At 41.1% G+C, this 19,840-nt stretch overlaps 1 protein-coding gene across 1 annotated transcript in view; it reads right to left on the reverse strand.

Moving 5' to 3' along the window:
- LOC120573560 (UDP-glucuronosyltransferase 2B15-like) overlaps nt 1–19,573 on the reverse strand; it is a 29,158-nt gene extending 9,585 nt beyond the window's left edge. The window contains exons 1-4 of the mRNA XM_039823350.1: nt 19,538–19,573; nt 13,869–13,926; nt 13,709–13,755; nt 2,725–4,385 (exon numbers count right to left, since the gene is read on the reverse strand). Coding sequence (XP_039679284.1) covers nt 2,790–4,385; nt 13,709–13,755; nt 13,869–13,926; nt 19,538–19,573 — 1,737 coding nt within the window. The 3' untranslated portion in view covers nt 2,725–2,789. The remainder of the gene's footprint in view (nt 1–2,724; nt 4,386–13,708; nt 13,756–13,868; nt 13,927–19,537) is intronic.
- Nucleotides 19,574–19,840: the final 267 nt, after the last annotated feature.

Genomic DNA, 19,840 nt, shown 5'->3' on the forward strand with positions numbered 1-19,840 from the left:
AAGAAGAAGAAGACTCCTGTTCCTGAAATTTGGATTTTCCATGCGTGTGGTCCTCCATGTTTCCTTCTTCAAACTTGCCGGGCCGGGAAGCTACGATAGCCATTAGCAGCATTAGCAGCACCTGCAAGTTTATCATGTGACAGCGAAACGCGAAAGGCGGATCAGCATGTCCTGTATGTCCCTTACAGGCTAACGTATTTCAAGATGGCACACGAATATGGAGCATCTACCCCAGTTCATGAAAATGCAAATATAAAATTTGAAACGTCCCATGGCATGAAAATGTCACTTTATGAATTTTTTTAACATTAATATGAGTTCCCCCGGCCTGCCTATGGTCCCCCAGTAGCTAGACATGGTGATAGGTGTAAACCGAGCCCTGGGTATCCTGCTCTGCCTTTGAGAAAATGAAAGCTCAGATGGGCCGATCTGGAATCTGCTCATTATGATATAATAAGGAGCAAGGTTACTTTCCCTTTCTCTGCTTTGCCCTCCCAGAGAATTTGGCCCGCCCATGAGAGAGAGACATCATGGCTTTCAAACGAGCAAAGTGGCAGTTGGTCAAGGCCATACCCCCACCCTCCACCTTGCCCCCCCCTCTCCTCACCCCCCTCTCTCCTCCTCAATAGCTACAGACACAGAAATGGCACATACTATTGAAAGCTCATTGTGGGACTGGCTCTAGTGTCTGTAATTCTGCCCAAAGGCTGAATTTCGGGAAAGAGACTTCAGATACAGTATTAGGGGACCACTAAGGTCTATATAAAAGAGACTTCAGATACAGTATTAGGGGACCACTAAGGTCTATATAAAAAGAGACTTCAGATACAGTATTAGTGGATCACTAAGGCCTATATAAAAGAGACTTCAGATACAGTATTAGGGGACCACTAAGGTCTATATAAAAGAGACTTCAGATACAGTATTAGGGGACCACTAAGGCCTATATAAAAGAGACTTCAGATACAGTATTAGTGGACCACTAAGGCCTATATAAAAGAGACTTCAGATACAGTATTAGGGGACCACTAAGGTCTATATAAAAGAGACTTCAAATACAGTATTAGGGGACCACTAAGGTCTATATAAAAGCATCCAAAGAGCACCATGTCATGGGACCTTTAAGCCAAAAGGAGTACTTGGACTTGATGGTGGCGGTAAATATTCATGAAAAAGGACAAGTTTGTGAACAGGCAACAGAGATTTTGATAATGAACAGATAAAACACATTACACACTGGACCTTTAAGGCTCTTCATGAGCTGGCTCCACATTTGATTTCAGACATTTTAATCCCTTATGAACCTTAGCGTACTTTGAGGTCTTCTGTCTCTTCTAGAGTCCAGGCTGAAAACTAAACAGGGGAAGAGCTTTTACAGTCAGAGCCTGAGGCTCTGGAATGACAAGGAAATGAGTCTAAATTAGTATCTTTTTTTAAAATCGCTTCTAAAAATGTACTTTTATTAGAGAGCATATCCCGATTTTATCTGAGCTGCCTGTTTATTTCATAGTTTTTTTTTTGTTGTTTATTTATTTTTATTTTGCCCTTCATGTATTTTAGGCATTTATTTTATTTTATTTGTGTTTTAAGTATGTTCTGAAAGGTGCTCTAACCCTAACCCCTAACCCTAAGTGTATTATTATTACTGCTGCAGCAGATAGAGCATCATCACCATGACACTATTTCATAAAAATATGTGACTATAGTATGGTGATGAGAAGAGGAGGTTTTGGCCCAGATATCTGCTGGCTACACCGTAACCCCCTAAATATTGGCTGTTGCACCCAGAGGGTAAATTATCATCAGATTGATGGGTTCTGAGATTGATTCAAAAGTTTAGAATTTGATGCAGAAATTAGGGGTGGGAATCACCAGAGGCCACACGATACGATATTATGGGTTAAGGGTTAGAAGTTAAATTCTCATGTTCAGTTTACATAATAAAAGATTGATTTATATAATAAAATATCAGTACTTGGCGTCCGTGTATCCAATACATTGCCATGGAAAATATCAAGATACTATACTGTATCAAATACCCCCCCCTCCACCCACCCCCCACCCCTCAACGTCAAGCAGAGATGTTTCCAAACTGTGAATAAGAGTCAGTTGGTGTCAAAATCCACTTATTTGTGGATGTGTGAATGTTTATCTCCCCAGCAAACACTGGGCAGTGTCGTGACAATTTTGTAGTTACACCTTGACAAAAGAGGAACCAGAAAAAAATAGTATTATTGTTACACTTTATAAATGCTCAGAAAATGGTACAGACAGCTAGGGTTAGTTTGAAATGTGCACCCCAATGACAAGCTTTTCACTTCATTTGTACCTTGGAGTGGTACATGAAGTTTCCTTATTTGTTCACACTCCCTTTGGCCAAGACTGGTTCTTATCTGTGTTGACCTTTCTGTTAGTTACTAACTAACCAAGTAACCCTCAGCTAGGTTCTCTCAAAAGGTCATTGTCCACAAGATAAAACCACTTCCCTTAGGGGCCCCTTAGAGAACACTATGTTATATGACAAACCGTTCTTTGTCATGTACATCCCGAAACCCTTACATTTTTTATACTCTCATAAACAATCAGGCTAAGGTTCAGTAGAGTAAAGGATACATGGAAAAGATTTATGATCAACAAAGAAAAAATACATGATTATACATGCAGAGCAGTTTAGGACATCTGTAATAAAGATTACGTATAATAAATATGTCCAAACATGACAATGTTTTTAATTGTGCAGTATAATTTCCCTTACAGCAGGCATTAAGTATAAGTTATGTTCAAATTAGTTACTCAGCTTTGCTCTTTCTCCGAGAACTTCGGCAGCAGAGAACCTTACAGGCTAAGACTGAAGCCCAGACAAAGGCTCCAATGAGGGCCATAATTAAAACAGCCACATCCAGGCAGAAGTAGGAGTACCAAGGAAGACGAAAACCTGCTGATTGCAAATGGGCTGCTCCTTTGTTCCGGATGACGTACTCAATCCAAAAGATGGCGCTGTCCATAGGAGACATTGGCTGATCGTGGTGTAACTGTGAGAGACGCTGTATGTTGTTACGGTACGAGGGAGTCTCCAGGATGTCCTTTAGAGCCTCCAGGAAGTCTTCTTTGGTGAGTGAGTTGGCCTCCATTACCCGAGCTGCCCCACGTACCTTTAGCCTTAGTAGGTTGTCAAACTGGTCAAAGAGGAGTGGCAGGCCCAGAACGGGAACGCCATGGTAAATGGCCTCATACAAGCCGTTGGTGCCTCCGTGGGCTACAAAGGCACGGGTCTTGGGGTGCCCCAGGAGATCTTTCTGAGGGAGCCATTTAACCAGAAGGGTGTTGTTCCCCAAGGATGAAGGCGTTTCACCCACAAACCTCCACACCACCTTTTGAGGTAGCTCAGCAAAAGCAGCAGCAATGGCCTCTGTAGTCTGATGAGGCAGGGCTGACACCAGCGACCCCAAAGACATGACCACAACCCCATGCTCTCCAGAGCTCTGCATGAAGACCTCCAGCTCAACAGGAAGAGGACCAGCTTTTTTGCACTGGAACCCCCCTACGTAGACCACGTTGGGCATGGTGGGCCGAGGGAACTCAAAGACAAAATCCGTCCTCACCAGCCAGATATCAGCTGCAAGCTCCAAAGACAGCAAGTCAGTTCCAGGAGGGAAATACCGCTGGAACACATCTGAGTAGGCAGGGTTAATGAAAAAGTGCTGTGCAACCAAACTATAGATAGAATGTAACATATTCTTGGTTCTTTCCAGAAAATCCATCTGATCGTGAAGTTCACTTCCTGACACGGGAACATAGGAGACTGGAGAGGGAGCTATGGTCAAATGGCCCTCTCCACTATTAATCCAGCGCACATTTAAAACCATTGGCAGCTTGAGGTAACTACCCAAAACAACACCTATAGGCAGAGCAGGGTCCGTTAATATTAAGTCAAACTTAGATTCTTGCATTTTTTTCATGAAAACAGGGTCATCTAACATTGTAGCAACTGATCTGGCCATGATCTCATGGCCCTTTGCCAACAGGGATGTCATTAAGTACTGTTGATAGAAGGTCCGTATAAACGTCGGCAACCTGCGGCATTCCATAACATCTAGTAGTATTTTATTGTATAAGTTAATGTCCTCCGCCTTATCCTCCAGCATGGTCACATTAATAGAAGTAAAAATGGAAGAGTTACTAGGGATGTACCAGCTCTTGTCAGCACGCAACACAGTCATGATGTGGCCTCTGGAGTGCAGCTCTCGGAGGATCACTTCCATATTGATCCAGTGGCTGCCATCAAAGGGCACTACTAGGATCCTGCTGCCACTGTAACAAGTGGGCCCAAGCAACAGGAAGCAGAGCCCTGTCAGGAATATAGGGATCATCATGCTGGACATTCCCTGGGAGAAACAACATGAAGAAACAATTAGAGTTGAGTGAGCCAAGATCTGTGTTTCACTACAGTGTAACTTTTACACACAGAGGCCCGTTTCTACCACGTCAAAAGTCCAGTTTGTGGGTTAGATGCCTACTCCCAACGGTCTGTCCTGTATTTAAAGGTGCTCTAAGTGATGTGACGGGTTTTTTAGGCTACAACATGTTTGGTCACATACAGCAAACATCTCCTCACTATCTGCTAGCTGCCTGTCCCCTGAACACACTGTAAAAAAACGTGGTCTCTGTAGACAGCCCAGGATCCACAAACGCCAACAAAAACAAACTGCGCCAACCTGCACCACCAAACATAACAAATATTGTTACTTGATACTTCCACAATGCATATTCATAACTCAACCAGCTCCTTCTTGTCAGTTATTGGCTGGAACAATATTTGTTATGTTTGGTGGTGCAGGTTGGCACAGTTTGTTTTTGTTGGCGGTTGTGGATCCTGGGCTGTCTACAGAGACCACATTTTATTACAGTGTGTTCAGGGGATAGGCAGCTAGCGGATAGGGAGGAGATGTTTGCTGTATGTGACAAAAAATGTTGTAGCCTAAAAAACGTGTCACATCACTTAGAGCACCTTTAAGAGTAAAGGTCAATGGTAAAAGCATACAAAAGTAAGGTAGAGTGCATATTAATGGACTGAAATTTGAGTTATCAAACATTTAGAATTTGTCATTTGAATGTATTTGTCTTTACAATACCACTCTCTCTCTTTCTCTCTCTCTTTTTTTATTTTTTATATATATATATATATATATATATATATATATACACATATATAAAACATATATTATAAGTTGATTTAGGTGACTGCTCTGGCTTTGTTTTGCCAAAGTAGTATATTGTATCCTCAATGCAAAGTTACTCAAAAAAAGCTCCAAATTGCAGCTCATTTCACATCTTTGGGTGACACTTTTCGTTTCTTGTAGATTCCTCTTTGAGAACTCAGACAAGTTCAATGGCCAGACTTGACAATCTGATTGGCGAGGGAACGTTAAGGAGAACTTGGGTAAATGCCAAAATGGGACACAGCCAGAGTGTGTGAGACAGGAGTGGCAGGGAACGAGGGAAGGAGGAAGCCGCAGAAGGTCACACAGCAGAGGGAGAAAAAAAAGTGCGCATTGGTGATTACAATAACAGCACTGGTCAGTGTTCAACAGTCATATCAGTGAGCTGCAGCCTTCCCCTCCTCTCCTCTGCCTCTGTGGAGTTATATAAACCTGAGCCAGGGAACAACAGTCAGGTCAAGGTAACGGCAAACCCCACAGAGTTTACGACAATAATTACATTCAAGAATCCTCGAAAGAGTAATCTTAAAGGGGTGATAGAATGCAAAACCAATTTTACCCTGTCATAGTTGAATAACGACAGTTATGGTGGGTAAATAGGACATACATAGAAGCTCAAAATCCCATTGACACCCCTTTACTATAAAAATCTCATATTTTGAAACTGCCGCTGAAAACGGGCAAATCTCAACAAAGCTGGAAGTTGACGTCAACCTCCCAAAAACCGGAACCTTTGTCAGCCCTTGGGTGTATTAAGAGAACGGTCACGCCCCAACATTTACATAGGCTACACAACTGATCTGAGATCAGGTAGTCTTCTGAATCTAGCTAGGTCACGCAGATCTCTGCTATTCCATTACAAAATTCACTTCTGAAACTTTTTTATGCGAGAAATCAACTATGTAAAGCTCAAATATGGGCCGCTTTACGAAAATGGATGGCTAATTGCAAATTTTGTCCGACTGTGTGTCGGAGTTCAGCGCCGGTGCTGCCTGTGTAGCTGTCTCGCCGCCCAGCCTGCCTTCCTTCACAGACCCCGGCCTGCCTTCCTTTACAGACCATGGCCTGCTGTGAGGTACTTGGAGCTGCGTCACGACTGGCAGCCCACAGCACTCCATACCCGCACAAAGTCACCGTCTCTTGGGCTAATGACAACCAAATGCCCCTGCCCTGACAGAGCTCCAGGGCCTGCAACTCCCCTCTTCCTGCTAGCTAAATGCCCGGTGAATCTGAGTGAGAGCGCGGTCAGCGAGCTTGTTACGCCAGCAATCTCTTACCACAGGTTTCAGTTAATCTTTTAATGTGTGTAATTATAATGTGTTGAGTTATTTAAACAAACGATTGGGGAAATAAACGCCGCTTGTCCGCGAGTCTCATTGATAGAGCCTGCTGCTGGATAGTTGATTTCTCGCATAAAAAAGTTTCAGAAGTGAATTTTGTAATGGAATAGCCCGATAAACAATGTATAACTTTGCAGTGTCTGAAATATGAGAGTCTCCCATGTGTTTCTATGTAGTTTGCTCAAACCAATCAGCACGTAGCTCATTCGGAATATTAATGAGCATACCATATTTGGAAGAAAAGCTCTTGTTCCAAATAGAGCCATATTCACAGGGTAGTTAAGGGCCTAATAAAATAGCATTCGGGCAATTTTCAGCCCAACCAATGTTACATACCCTATTAGGAGACCTTAAGGAACAGTGTAAAATACCCTATATAATCATTCTATCACCCCTTTAAAGCAACACCAAAGCACTTTTCCTCTTCGGTCCCCCTACAGGTTGGAAGCGCGAATTGTGTCCATTATGTCTTATTCGAACTACAAATTTGCTAGCCTGGTCCTACCGGACTCTCTTACATTTAATTTGTACAGAGAGTCTGGCCACTCTCCATTGACAAGTGTTGCAGGCGGATACTCTGTTGAAATTTAAAACTATTGGATCTGCCCAGAGCCACTCTGGATCTGCCATAACCAATCGCTAACGTTTGTGCATGTGCAACAAGAGGGAAGACTGACAAGGCTTATATTTTGCATTAGCATCGCTAGCGTTAGCCGTAGCCTACTCCTCCACTAACGTAGCGAGCTGGAAAATCAAACTTTTCCTGAACCCCGTGAGGAGGAGGGCCACAACATCATGGCCACCCAGACAACTCAGCAAAGATATGTCTTGCTCGGGCTTTAACTTATGGATATTTGCCAGCGTTGCCACAACGGACTGAATGGCTTCACTCGCATCTTTCGCCGCCGCCATTACGGAACTACAACTCTAGCGCACGGCCTCAACGTCATCGTTCTCAGCCACTCCCTCTGTTCGCTGATTGGACCGGCAAAAATTTGGCTGCAGAAAACCCAAGACTATACCCCGAACCCAGACGTAGTAGTGAAGGGAAATGAAAATTGAGCTGAAGTAAGTAGGAGGGCGGAGCCAGGCTACAGATCCGCTACCCGATCTCGCAAACTTGCATAGTGCAGTTATAGCCGATAGATACGGTGGCCGACGGGGGCAAACGCCCTGCAACTTAAGAAAACACATGCAAATAGACAAAACACAAGCAAATTAAGAAAACAACTTCATTAATTTGACAACACATGCGCAGCATTCAGCAAACGCGCTGCAAATACACACAACCCAACCAAATACACAAACGCGCTGCAAATAAAAAACAATGCAAAAAGAAAAGCACAAAAAACCCGAAAACAAATGCAAACAAAAGGGAGAGAGAGAGAGAGAGAGAGAGAGCTGGGACACGTTCAATCTCAGAACGGTGTGCAACGGTGAGAGCATAGACTGTAAATCAGCAGAGACGTGTCTGTAAACTCGTGGTAATAAAACATTTAAAACTGCATCAGCGTTTAACGTAGACGTTTGTTTAAGCCATATTACATGAGAGGGTTTAATTTCGAAGCGTAGGCCTCCTCAAGTGTAATATTGTGATTATACAACAAAATAGGTGATCAATCTGTATTCATATTGTGGAGCAATTCGCTCTTGAAATACAGAAAACAGAAAACAGACAGGATTTATAGTCCCTCCCTGTTTAGTAAACCAGCCAATTTACCGTGGGATTTATCAAACTGAATAAATCCCGCCCGCACATGAACACAAAACTGCTTTGCTTGCTCCATCGTGTTGTAAGTAAGACATCTGCTGAAAAAGTGATTGTATTCATCAGCATGATTGCCGTACTGTTTAGTTAAAAAACATCCAAAACACCAAAGGAAGAAGAGCGGACCAGATGCAAGCTTTTATTTTGAAAAGTCGAAGCTCGGGGACAGCACCAGCTGAGACGGGAGCATAGACTGTATATTAATAATATATTATATTATGTTATTAATAATAATAATATGAATTTAATATACAGTCTATGGACGGGAGGGCATGAGACGGGAGTTCTCTTTTTACTATGCAGCCATACCCAACCCAAAAAAAAAGGCAGAGCGCTCGCTCCCCGTGGGGTCGAAAATCAAGCCGTTCCACTTAGCTGCTCCCTCTAGAGGTCTGGAGAACTTCCATTGTGTAATCTGGATGTAGAGTTTTTTTTTTGTTGCATTTGTTTTCGGGGTTTGTGTGCTTTTCTTTTTGCATCGTTTTTTATTTGCAGCGCGTTTGTGTATTTGGTTGTGTTGTGTGTATTTGCAGCGCATTTGCTGAATGCTGCACGTGTTGTCAAATTAATGAAGATGTTTTCTTAATTTGCTTGTGTTTTTGTCAATTTGCATGTGTTTTCCTAAGTTGCAGGGCGTTTGCCACTGTTGGCCACCGTAGTTTGAGGGCCGCAAAGCGAATGCAGAAGTGCCGTTCACCCCGTTACCAGTTGATGAACCACTGGAACGATTTTGGAAACATTATTTTAAGGTACAAAAGAATCTTTGGTGTTGCTTTAAGAAAAGTAAAGAATAGGACACGATAACAAGTGACTCTTTCTTTAAGTATAGCAGTAACCTTTAAGAGCAGTTCTTAATTGATCATATCATTAATAGCACCTGTGGTCCCAACAGACAATCAGAGGCAAGCATTTCATCTACATTCATTCTGTGAAATAAAATCCATTCACTGTCTACGCATGTATGCTTAAACTTATTCAAGTTTATTTCACGTGTAAAATCTTGCTCTCCAGTCGCATTTAACACATGCAATTAATTATGAAGTATTATTGTTACCGACAGTAGGTGCAGAATTTTAGGGAATTGAGTGAAATTATAGAGTCTTTAAATTATAGAGAGTCAGCAGGAGCAGTAAGGAAAATCTGCTGCTGGTAGAGAACAAAGATGAGAGAAAAATACTATAGATTAAATACTATAATTTTTGCATCAGATGTGCAAGTACAGAAAAAGAATTAATGTTATTAGTCAGATTGTAAAGAAGATCAATGTCAGCTTTATTCTTGCAAAAAAGTGATCTTGAAACATCCTTTCAAAAGTTCCTTTGAAAACTTTGAAAAGCAGCCACTGCAACTGGTATGATGACACTATATTTTATTAAATTACATAGATAACGTATTGTTCATCATGACCTATAATAGATTGCAGTCAGTCCAAAATTCACAATACAGTCATGTGAAAAAATTAGGACACCCATGCTAATGTTGACTAAAAAGAGGAATAAAAAAATCATCTTTTGGAAATTGATGCCTTAATTAAAAAAATGAGGAAAAATGGCATGGTTTTATTTCAGTTTCCTAATAGCTGGTTTGATTTGCATTGAGAGATGATCTTATGGAAAGTACCCCATGTCAATCTCTAGGTATGGTGAAGGGTATGTGATGATGTGGGGGGGCTATTTTAATTCCAAAGGCCAAGGGAACTTTATCAGGATGCATAGTATCCTGGATCCATGAAATAACTGGCCTTTAAAAATAAAAATCTGCCTGCCTCTATGGGAATTTAACATAGGGGTGTACTTACTTAGGCCCCCTGTATTTTAAGGAAGAACATTTATTTATTCACGATACATTATTCATTCACAAAGAAAATTGGTGTCCTTAAAGATTGGATTTTTCCTCATATTTTTAATTAAGGCATTAAGATCAATTTGCAGAAGATGATTTTTTTATTCCTCTTTTTAGTCAACTGTAGTTGTAATTTTCACATGACTGTATATGAGTGCCTGCCTCTGTGTCTGTCCTGCAGAGGACCCTGCAGACTACTTTTCACTAATTTCAGAGACCTTTCTTAAATAAAGAGTGAGTCAAAAGAACTATGATCAATAGCTTATATAAGCCACTTTCCGACCAAGTAGTTACAGGAACGTAGTTATAGGAAAAGTCCACTTCTAAGCAGTTCTACTAACTACTCTCCCCCAAAACCGTTTTTCCATTTGCATTCACACTGGCCAAGTGGCCATAGGGACTGGTAGGAGGGGTAAGGGAGTAATGCAAGCACGGCAACGGTCTATATGGCGTATGAACTAAATACTAAATCTAATGTATATAGCATATTTGTGATAATTTAAACAAGTCTACCGAAGAGAAACAGGTATCTCTCTCTCCCCCGCCTCTGCCTGCTGCGCTGTGGACGTGTGTGTGTGTGTGTGTGTGTGTGTGTGTGTGTGTGTGTGTGTGTGTGTGTGTGAGAGACGGCCCAATCAGCGAGGTTGTGTTAAACAAACGAACCGTCAACGGCAAAATAAAAGCCTGTTATTTACGAGAGCGGTCTGAGAGACCTCCAGCTTACAGCGGGGTTTCTGAGCGTGACTGGCCGAGCGACGAGCTAGCGGCCGGGGCAGGCGCCTGCCGACTGTCGCCTCACTTCATGGAGCTTCTCACCTCCGAAAACTTTGAAGCAAATTGTCAATTTCGGCATCAATTTTCGCAAGACTGCCTATATTCGAAATCTAAACAGTTCATTTCTCGCCTAAAACTTTGTCAGAAGTGAATTTAGTGATGAATAAGATGGCGAAAACTGTTAAAATTGTCCCGTTGTTGGTCTGTTTGTACCAGAAACCCGACCCTCGTTGACCTAGGTCCCTGTGCTGAAAAGGGAACAGCGAAAAGACCCTGCCCTGAAGGAGGAGCTGAAAGAGTTACAAGAACTGCGGCCAGAGGGAACTTAAAAATCCCCAAATTGGTCCAGTTGGAACACGAGAAAAAAAGTGTTCTAGGAATTTTATGAGGAACTGCAAAAATCCCTCCGGTCGGAAAGCGCCTATTGTTAAAGTAAAGGGTTGTTTAATTCAGTTAAAAATTCCTTTTGACTTTGAAAAACAGGAGGCCAGCTGTATTTAGAACAGCATAAACAAATAGCCAGTTAAACTGTATAGGAAGTCAGTTTAGGGACCCATATTTATCATTTATTTTTACATTTTGATTAAGAGCTAAAAAAATTTCCCACCTCAGAACAGGACAGAAGTGCTATTATAATATCAGGGTAACATAAAATCCAATTAATTATATAGCTTTGACGCTGATTCAACACATTCCAAAGACTCAGAGGTGATTTTATGCAGGTAAAGTGACATGTATTGCAAAAATTGCATCATGTATTTACGCAGGCATGTACTGTACATCATATGCCGTCTAAAACAATTTAAACCTCCCGTCATCAAGACAGAAGTCGACTCAAATATGCATCCCCATAAGAATTCTGGGCTAGTTAGGTCTGATTTTCCAGATTTGTACTGTATATTTGGGCCCAGATGTATTGCACCATCATGGAAATGGAAATAGGTGGAGTGCATGATTGGTTAAACACCATGTGAAGGCTGGTCCACAGCATATCCAGCAGGGGGAAACAGAAACACGCTCCAAACTCAGAGGCCATGTTGCAGCCAAAGCAAAGGAAGCCCCAGTAGGCGACCTGGAACAATGTGTTTGCAATGCCAGCAGGTCTTATCTGAGTCAGGCAGTAACAGTAACAGTAACAGTACAGGTCCTTTGTCGTGGGAAGGTTCAAAATAGCTTGGGCAGTTTGGTAAAAGATTTCAGATTTCAGATTAGAACATTTTAAATCATGGGCGTAAATCTGATCTAAAAGTAGGGGGGGGGGGGGCAATAAACATAAAATTTCTGAAGATCAGTTTTTGAAAGGGGACACAAATAATACAGCCACAATTTTACTCGTAGAGGACATGTGTACACAGAGGAAAGCCTTAATACTAGCATTAGTGTAGCATGGAGGCTATACCATTATCCTTCTTTTCAGTGTTTCTCTGACTAAATTGACCAAAATATTCTTCTTTAAAACCATGTATTTATTTTTAAGTTGTTTACAATCAAGCCACAAAAATACCTTAAAACATAATGACTTATTTTGAAAAAAGTGTCCCCATATAAAAGAAATGCAATGCTTTTGTACACTTGTTAAATTAGCTGATCATAATGTGAATTAGTGAGCCACTGGTAAAGCTCATCTGCTCGCAAAATGACGAACCCCACTATGGCCACGCCAAGACCCGCCCTACGAAGCAGCTCGATTGGTTGGGGTTAGGCCTTTCACCTCGAGTGGTTAAGGTTAGGATAACCGATTGGTCAGGGGAATGGACCTGTACAAATTGGGTTACATTACGTTCTCATGGACGCCTGGCCAATAAATGCTATTGAAGGGCGGGTCTTGGCGTGGCCGTAGACCGTGGTAAAGTTGGTTTTATATTCGACTTTAGATATTCGACACATTCGAAAAATCTATTATGCGGCTCGCTATTTTGACTTATTCATTCATTATTCAAAATACTTCTGATGAACTCAGCTAACTCCCCTACACATAACACAAAGCTTCTTCTTTCAAAAAAAACATCCTTACATTTTTTTAAATATTTTTTTATGTAAAAAACATGCTATAAATCTATTATGCAGCTTGACCTTTTGACCTATTCATGTCAAACCACTTTTGATTAACTCAGCTAACTCCTCTACACATAACACAAAGATTCTTCTTTCAAAAAAAACATCCTTTGATTTTTTAAATATTTTTTTATATTAATAAATGTTATAAATCTATTATGCGGCCTGACCTTTTGACCTATTCATGTCAAAATACCTCTGATGAACTCAGTAACCCCTATATATTGCAAAAATTAAAAAAAAAATGAGTAATTTATAGCATTTTTAAAAGCTTTTTATTTTCATTAAAAATATTTAAAAAATTAAAGGATGGGTTTTTTGAAAAAAGAAGCCTTGTGTTATGTGTAGAGGAGTTAGCTGAGTTCACCAAAAGTGGTTTGACATGAATAGGTCAAAAGGTCAAGCCGCATAATAGATTTATAGCATGTTTTTTACATAAGAAAATATTAAAAAAATTAAAGGATGTTTTCTTTTTAAAAAAGAAGCCTTGTGTTATGTGTAGGGGAGTTAGCTGTGTTCATTAGAAGTATTTTGACATGAATAGGTCAAAATGGCAAGCCGCATAATAGATTTTTCGAATGTGTCGAATATCCGATGTCCAATACAAAACCAACTTTACCACGGTTGGCCATAGTGGGATCCGTAATATCGCCATCTGCTCACCCTGACAGCCACACACCTCCAAAAATATGAACTAAGCTCACACTTACCTGAGACTCTCCACCTGACTGTCCCTGGTCTCTCTGTCCCTCACTTCTTTCTGTCTCCTTATTGCCTGTGACATAGTGACGTTAGTATTTCCATAAGCACCCATTCTTATAAAGATGTTACCAAATTGTCTCAATTTATGTCTTAACTTATTGTACTTACTTGGCGTTTTGGTGTACTGAAAAAGGATCTTATGTTTTTCTTTTCCCTGCCGTTTTATCTGGGCAACAACAACAACAACAACTCTTTACCGTCAGATGTCTAAATATGAGTTATAGTTTCATAGGTTCACCACGCGAATATTATAATTATAAAATGATCTTGCGTCCTCCACATAAATAATAGGTTTCGTCTGGGACAGAGGATATATATTTAACTGATCAGCCACTTAACTTCATATTGAGCAAAACACAGCTGTAGCTAGATCTTCAATATTAACCCTAACATCAGTTCACACACATAAGTTAGCTATAACGTTAGGCTTATCGCCATGGTAACGTTAGTTGTAGTGGGTGCATTTCTATCCAACATAGGTAACGTTACATTATATAATATATCACACTAACATAGCGAACTTTTTTGTCATGACTAATTCTTAATAACTTAGCAAAAAATGTCATCTGATGTAATTAATGTAAATAAAACAGCCTTGAACCGCCTACTTAGTACATTCCTGTCACTACCCGATGTGACTGTCACTGTGAGTATGTCAATGTGTGAGTCTAGCGCAGATCCTACAGCAGGCAGTGGGCCAAACCACTGTTAGGCAAGGGAGGGGGGACTCAAAATGTTTCTAAACTTAAAAAGCATTTTTTTTTGGTCGTGTTGTTTTACTACTTACACAGATATTTTAAGTAAACCTCATTATGTTATTTACAATTCACAGCATTGTTTTAAAGTTATTTCTAGGGGGGGGGGGGGACAACCCTTAGATGGCGGGGTCCTGACCCCCCCCCCCACCCACCTGGGATTTACACCATTGTTTTAAAGGGGTGATAGAATGCAAAACCGATTTTACCCTGTCATAGTTGAATAACGACAGTTCGGTGGGTAAATAGGACATACATATAACCTCAAAATCCCATTGACACCCCTTTACTATGAAAATCTCATATTTTGAAACTGCCGCTGAAAACGGGCGAATCTCAACAAAGCTAGTTGCTTGCGTAAGCATCTCAAAATTACGACCAAAAATGAAGCTAACTAGCCGCAATTTGTACACATAGGATTGAAGGGACAGTCGCAGCTAACGAAACCCTTACAGCTCACAAATATTCATTAACTTGAAATCGGACGCCGTTGTTAGCTTAATAAAACATTTAGTTAGATGTTGTATAAGTGGCGTGATGAAATTCAACCTGTAAATATACTCGAATTACGACCAAAAATGAAGCTAACTAGCCGCAATCTGTACACATAGGATTGAAGGGACAGTCGCAGCTAACGAAACCCTTACAGCTCACAAATATTCATTAACTTCAAATCGGACACCGTTGTTAGCTTTATAAGACATTTAGGTATATGTTGTATAGCTAAGTGGCGTGACATGTGTGTGACATGTGGTAAGAGATTGCTGGTGTAACAAGCTCGCTGACCGCGCTCTCACTCTCACACAACGGGCCATTTAGCTAGCAGGAAGAGAGGAGATGCAGGCCCTGGAGCTCTGTCAGGGCAGCGGCGTTTGGTAGTAGTCCATTTGCCCAAACGGGTATTCTTTGTGGGGCGGGCGATGCGGGTCACCCGAGCTCACGCAGGCCGGTCTGTGGAGGAAGGCAGGCCGGGCGGAGGGCAGCAACACAGGCAGCTGAACTCCGACACACAGTTTTACCAAATTTGCAATTAGCCATCCATTTTCGTAAAACGGCCCATATTTGAGCTTTATATAGTTGATTTCTCGCATAAAAAAGTCTCAGAAGTGAATTTGGTAAGGAAACCTTGCAGTGTCTGGAATGTGAGATTCTGTCGCGTTTCTAATGTGTGTGTATTGGGGATTCGCTCAACCAATCAGCACGCGACCTCTAATGCGTGTGTATGGCGATTCGCTCAACCAATCAGCGCGCGTCTCTACGTGTGTGTACGGGGATAAGGCTCAACCAAGCAGCGCGCAGCTCATCTAAATATTCATGACCATACCATATTTGGAAGAAAAGCTCTTGTTACAAATAGGGCCAAAACACAGGGATGCATAAGGGCCAATAAAATATCAACCAGGCCATTTTCAGCCCAACCAATGTTACATACCCCATTAGGAGACCATAAGGAACAGTGTAAAATACCCTATATAATCATTCTATCACCCCTTTAATTAAATAGAGACTTTGAAATGCTGACATATATACAAACAAGTTGTTTGTATATGTCATATTTATCAACATTTAATGGTTGTGCACAGCTTTCTTTTTTAAATTTTTTTATTATTATTATTATTATTATGATTATTATTATCCCAGACTTGCCTAGCTCTTAGCCCCCTTTCTCAGATATCAAGTCTCCAGTCTCGACCAAGTCCAGTTGGATTTGCAATGTGCAGAGGTGGGTAAAGTAGCCAAAAATTGTACTCAAGTAAAAGTACTGTTACTTCAGAATAATATGACTCAAGTAAAAGTAAAAAGTAGTCATCCAAATAATTACTTGAGTAAGAGTAAAAAAGTACTTGGTGAAAAAACTACTCAAGTACTGAGTAACTGTTGAGTAACGTCTGGTTTATTTTTTTAACACAAACATTCAATCACACAGACAAAAATTAAAAATAATCATATTTAGGGAAATTAGAGTTCATCCAATCAATAAAATAAATTAAAATTAATTAATTAATTACAAAATATCTTAAATTAAAATAATCCAAGTAAATTCAAATACTTAAAAAATGAAATCAATAAAATAATAATACATAAAAAATAAATAAGCACAAGTAACACAAATTTCCAAACCTTTATATTTTTTTTACCAGGCTCTGCAGGCAGAACTAGAACAAGGTAATGTAGCTGCTGTTTGGCACTTTTACTAAGGTAACTATGCTTTCATTATGAGGCCAGAGGCCTGGACTACGAAGCAAGATTTGGTTTTTCTGTATCACTTGTTACCGGGTTCAGTCGCCGTGGTAACTCATGCTGGACGCCTAACCTGGTTGGGAGCAGGTTATGTTGGAGATCAGAGATCAACCGGTGTAAAAGCACCGCCTACTGACCAATCAATACTCGATTGATAACGGCGTCACCGTTCTTAGAAGATCAGGCAGAGCTCGGTGCGCAAGAGAGAGAGAGAGGGAGAGAGAGAGAGAGAGAGAGAGAGAGGGGTGCGCTCATACAAAAAACATTTAGAGACCGACAACCCCGTTAACATTCCCTGATGGGTATATTTATGAAATATATGGATTTTAATGGGAGGGAATTACATATGGGCTATTTGTCGGCTTCTTGAGTCGTGTGTCGCCAATGCGCACAGCGGTTTGAATTATGTTTTTTTATATTTTTGATTTGCTCTCACGATCGCTTCCACTGCCAGGGTTGCAACTGAAATAATAGGCTAAAGCAACGACAGTTTATGGAAAGCACAAGTGTAATTATGGTCAGATGTTGTGCCTGACTGATGGGGAAGTGATATTGATAAGCGTTGTGATGTAGGCTAGCCTACGCTTCTACAGCGTCGCCTATTTTTTTTTTTTTTTGGCCAGCTGTCCTCCTGTTTTAGGAAGCAGCGACTGTATTGCGTTTTGTCTCTAAAACCGTGTCTATGTTCTTCATATTTATGTAGAATTATAGTTTGCTCTTCTTATGTAAAATATGTGGCGATTGGTCATGTTGTTCAAACATCGTCTCTTTTATGTGAACACGCGCCGCTAGATTGGGAAACTAGTTGTTAACCACCGTTATACATGTCAGTGGTCGTGACACAGCTTGTGGGACCGCGGTTGTTAGGTTAGGTGAAGCCGGGTAACTGAAAGAGATCCAGGGCATGTTGATCTGGCCTCTGGGGTGTTCCTCCTCATCTGTGTCTGCATCGCCGATGGTTGATTCTGACATTGTAAAGCTAACCCATCCCGCCGATGAGATTGAGTATGGTCACGTGACGAGACTGCACAACTACGTTTGATTGGTGAAACACAGCCACGTGGTAGAGCCTTTAGCGGAAGTCTCTCTCTCTGTCAAAATAAAACATTAAAATGAGGCGTACGCGGGGGGGATAAAAACAATGACGCGTAGAATACCAAAGAAGTAAAAAGAAAAGTAACGAGCTCATTGTGGCCTAATGTAGCGGAGTAAGAGTACAGTTTCTTCTTCACAAATCTACTCAAGTAAAAGTAAAAAGTATAGAGATTTAAAACTACTCCTGGAAGTATAATTTTTTCAAAAACTTACTCAAGTAAATGTAAAGGAGTAAATGTAAAAAATGTAAAACTCGTTACTACCCACCTCTGGCAATGTGTTTGTATGCAAACAGCTCCTCCCGTATGGAAATTTTAGAGCAAATTATGACTAATAGTGACATGTAATCATGACAGATATACACAAAGTCAAAAGCTGTATTTGACTCAGATTTGACCCAGCATCATATTTGTACTCTTAGGGTATACCAGAATAGGTTTACATGCTTTCATACTTCCCATTGCTGCAGCTCCTTTGCCTGAAACACTTACCCGAAAAGCCCAGTCTGCTCTGATTGCATTCAAGCAAGCCGCTGGGTGTGCTGTGCCTAGTCAGGAAACACCTATGGGCAGCACATATAAAAAACTGGGCTGGCATTCTCAATCTGTTATTATTGAGGAATACCAAACAGGAATGTAGGCAAGGCAATTCAGGAAGTTGAGAAAAAGTGCTGTCTGTGGGAGAGAAAGCTCCATTTGGAGTGAAATGTGTTTTTTTTGTACTTTATACATCTATTACATACACTAAAAACTACATTACACACTAAAATGTGAGGGAAATACAAAAAAGAATAATGGGTCTTTTTTAACTTAAGTAGTCTTGCAGCCCTAGTTACAAGTAAGACTGAAGACTTTTTTGTCCAGAGTCAAAAATCACTTTGGCCCTGTTTCCACCTGGTATTAAAATCAGTGTGGACCGTACGCGTGTTCCCACTTGGCGTCTCCAAATGCATCCAGAGTCACCGCTTGTGACTTCCCTGCTCGATATGCAAATAAACATGTACATCATTTCCGTTTGCATATAGGCTGGTTGCGTGTTTTTATAATGTCAGTTGTTTCCTCTCACATAAATCAAGTGGAAAATGATAAAAGCTCTGCCCACAGTCTGTCTGTGTGCCGACATAAGGCCTACTGTCAGGTGGTGGGACCTGTGCAGGAGAGGAAGACGTTTTTCAAAGTCCCTGTGTGTTCAGCTCTCAGTTTGTAGCTTCTAACTGAATCTCTGTGGTTTAAAGTTTATATTATAACTGCCTTATTATACTTTTCATGTTTCGCTTATAGGAGTTGTGTTACGTTAACGCTGCTGAAGACCCACCAGCCCCATAACGGGAGACTTTTATTGGGAAGAATTTATGGGAAACGAAACCGTTCTACAGTCGCTGCTGACCACTCAGTTTGCCGGGCTTACTCCAGACAGCTGTGTGTAGCTCTACAAGTTTTGTATTAATATCCGACATATTTGTGAATTCGGGACGTTTTAAAAAAAGTTATCGTATACCGGCGGCACCACCGGAACAGGAACAGAAACACAGACACGTCAGCGACAGTATGATAAAAACATCCAAAACACACGATTCACTCAGTGGTTTCTGTGACGTGAGAAATACTTTGAATGAGTAGACGTAGTTCCGCTCGCAGTTGAGCAGGCGGCCTTTATTGTGGACACAGGACACATAACCGTTCTCACCGCTGTAAGAACGTGGCCATCTGCGGCTCGGACCATCTCCGAATGTGGTTTTTAAGCTCAGATCATAATGCGTCCTCAATGCGTCCTGGGAGTTTTTTTAACCTCTACTTAGAGCTGTCCACTCGTGATCCGATCACCCCAGATGGGATTTTAATACCAGGTGGAAAGTGGGTCTTTGACAATATTTGCACGCACCAGTGGAAGGCAAACACACATGAGGTGTAATGGAAACCTGCTGTGCTACGGAGGCTTGCATACATTTCAAATCCAGACAGGACTGGACAGTGATCAGAGTCGCAGACT

This window comes from Perca fluviatilis, chromosome 14 (assembly GCF_010015445.1).
Source record: "Perca fluviatilis chromosome 14, GENO_Pfluv_1.0, whole genome shotgun sequence".
Classification (NCBI taxonomy): domain Eukaryota; kingdom Metazoa; phylum Chordata; class Actinopteri; order Perciformes; family Percidae; genus Perca; species Perca fluviatilis.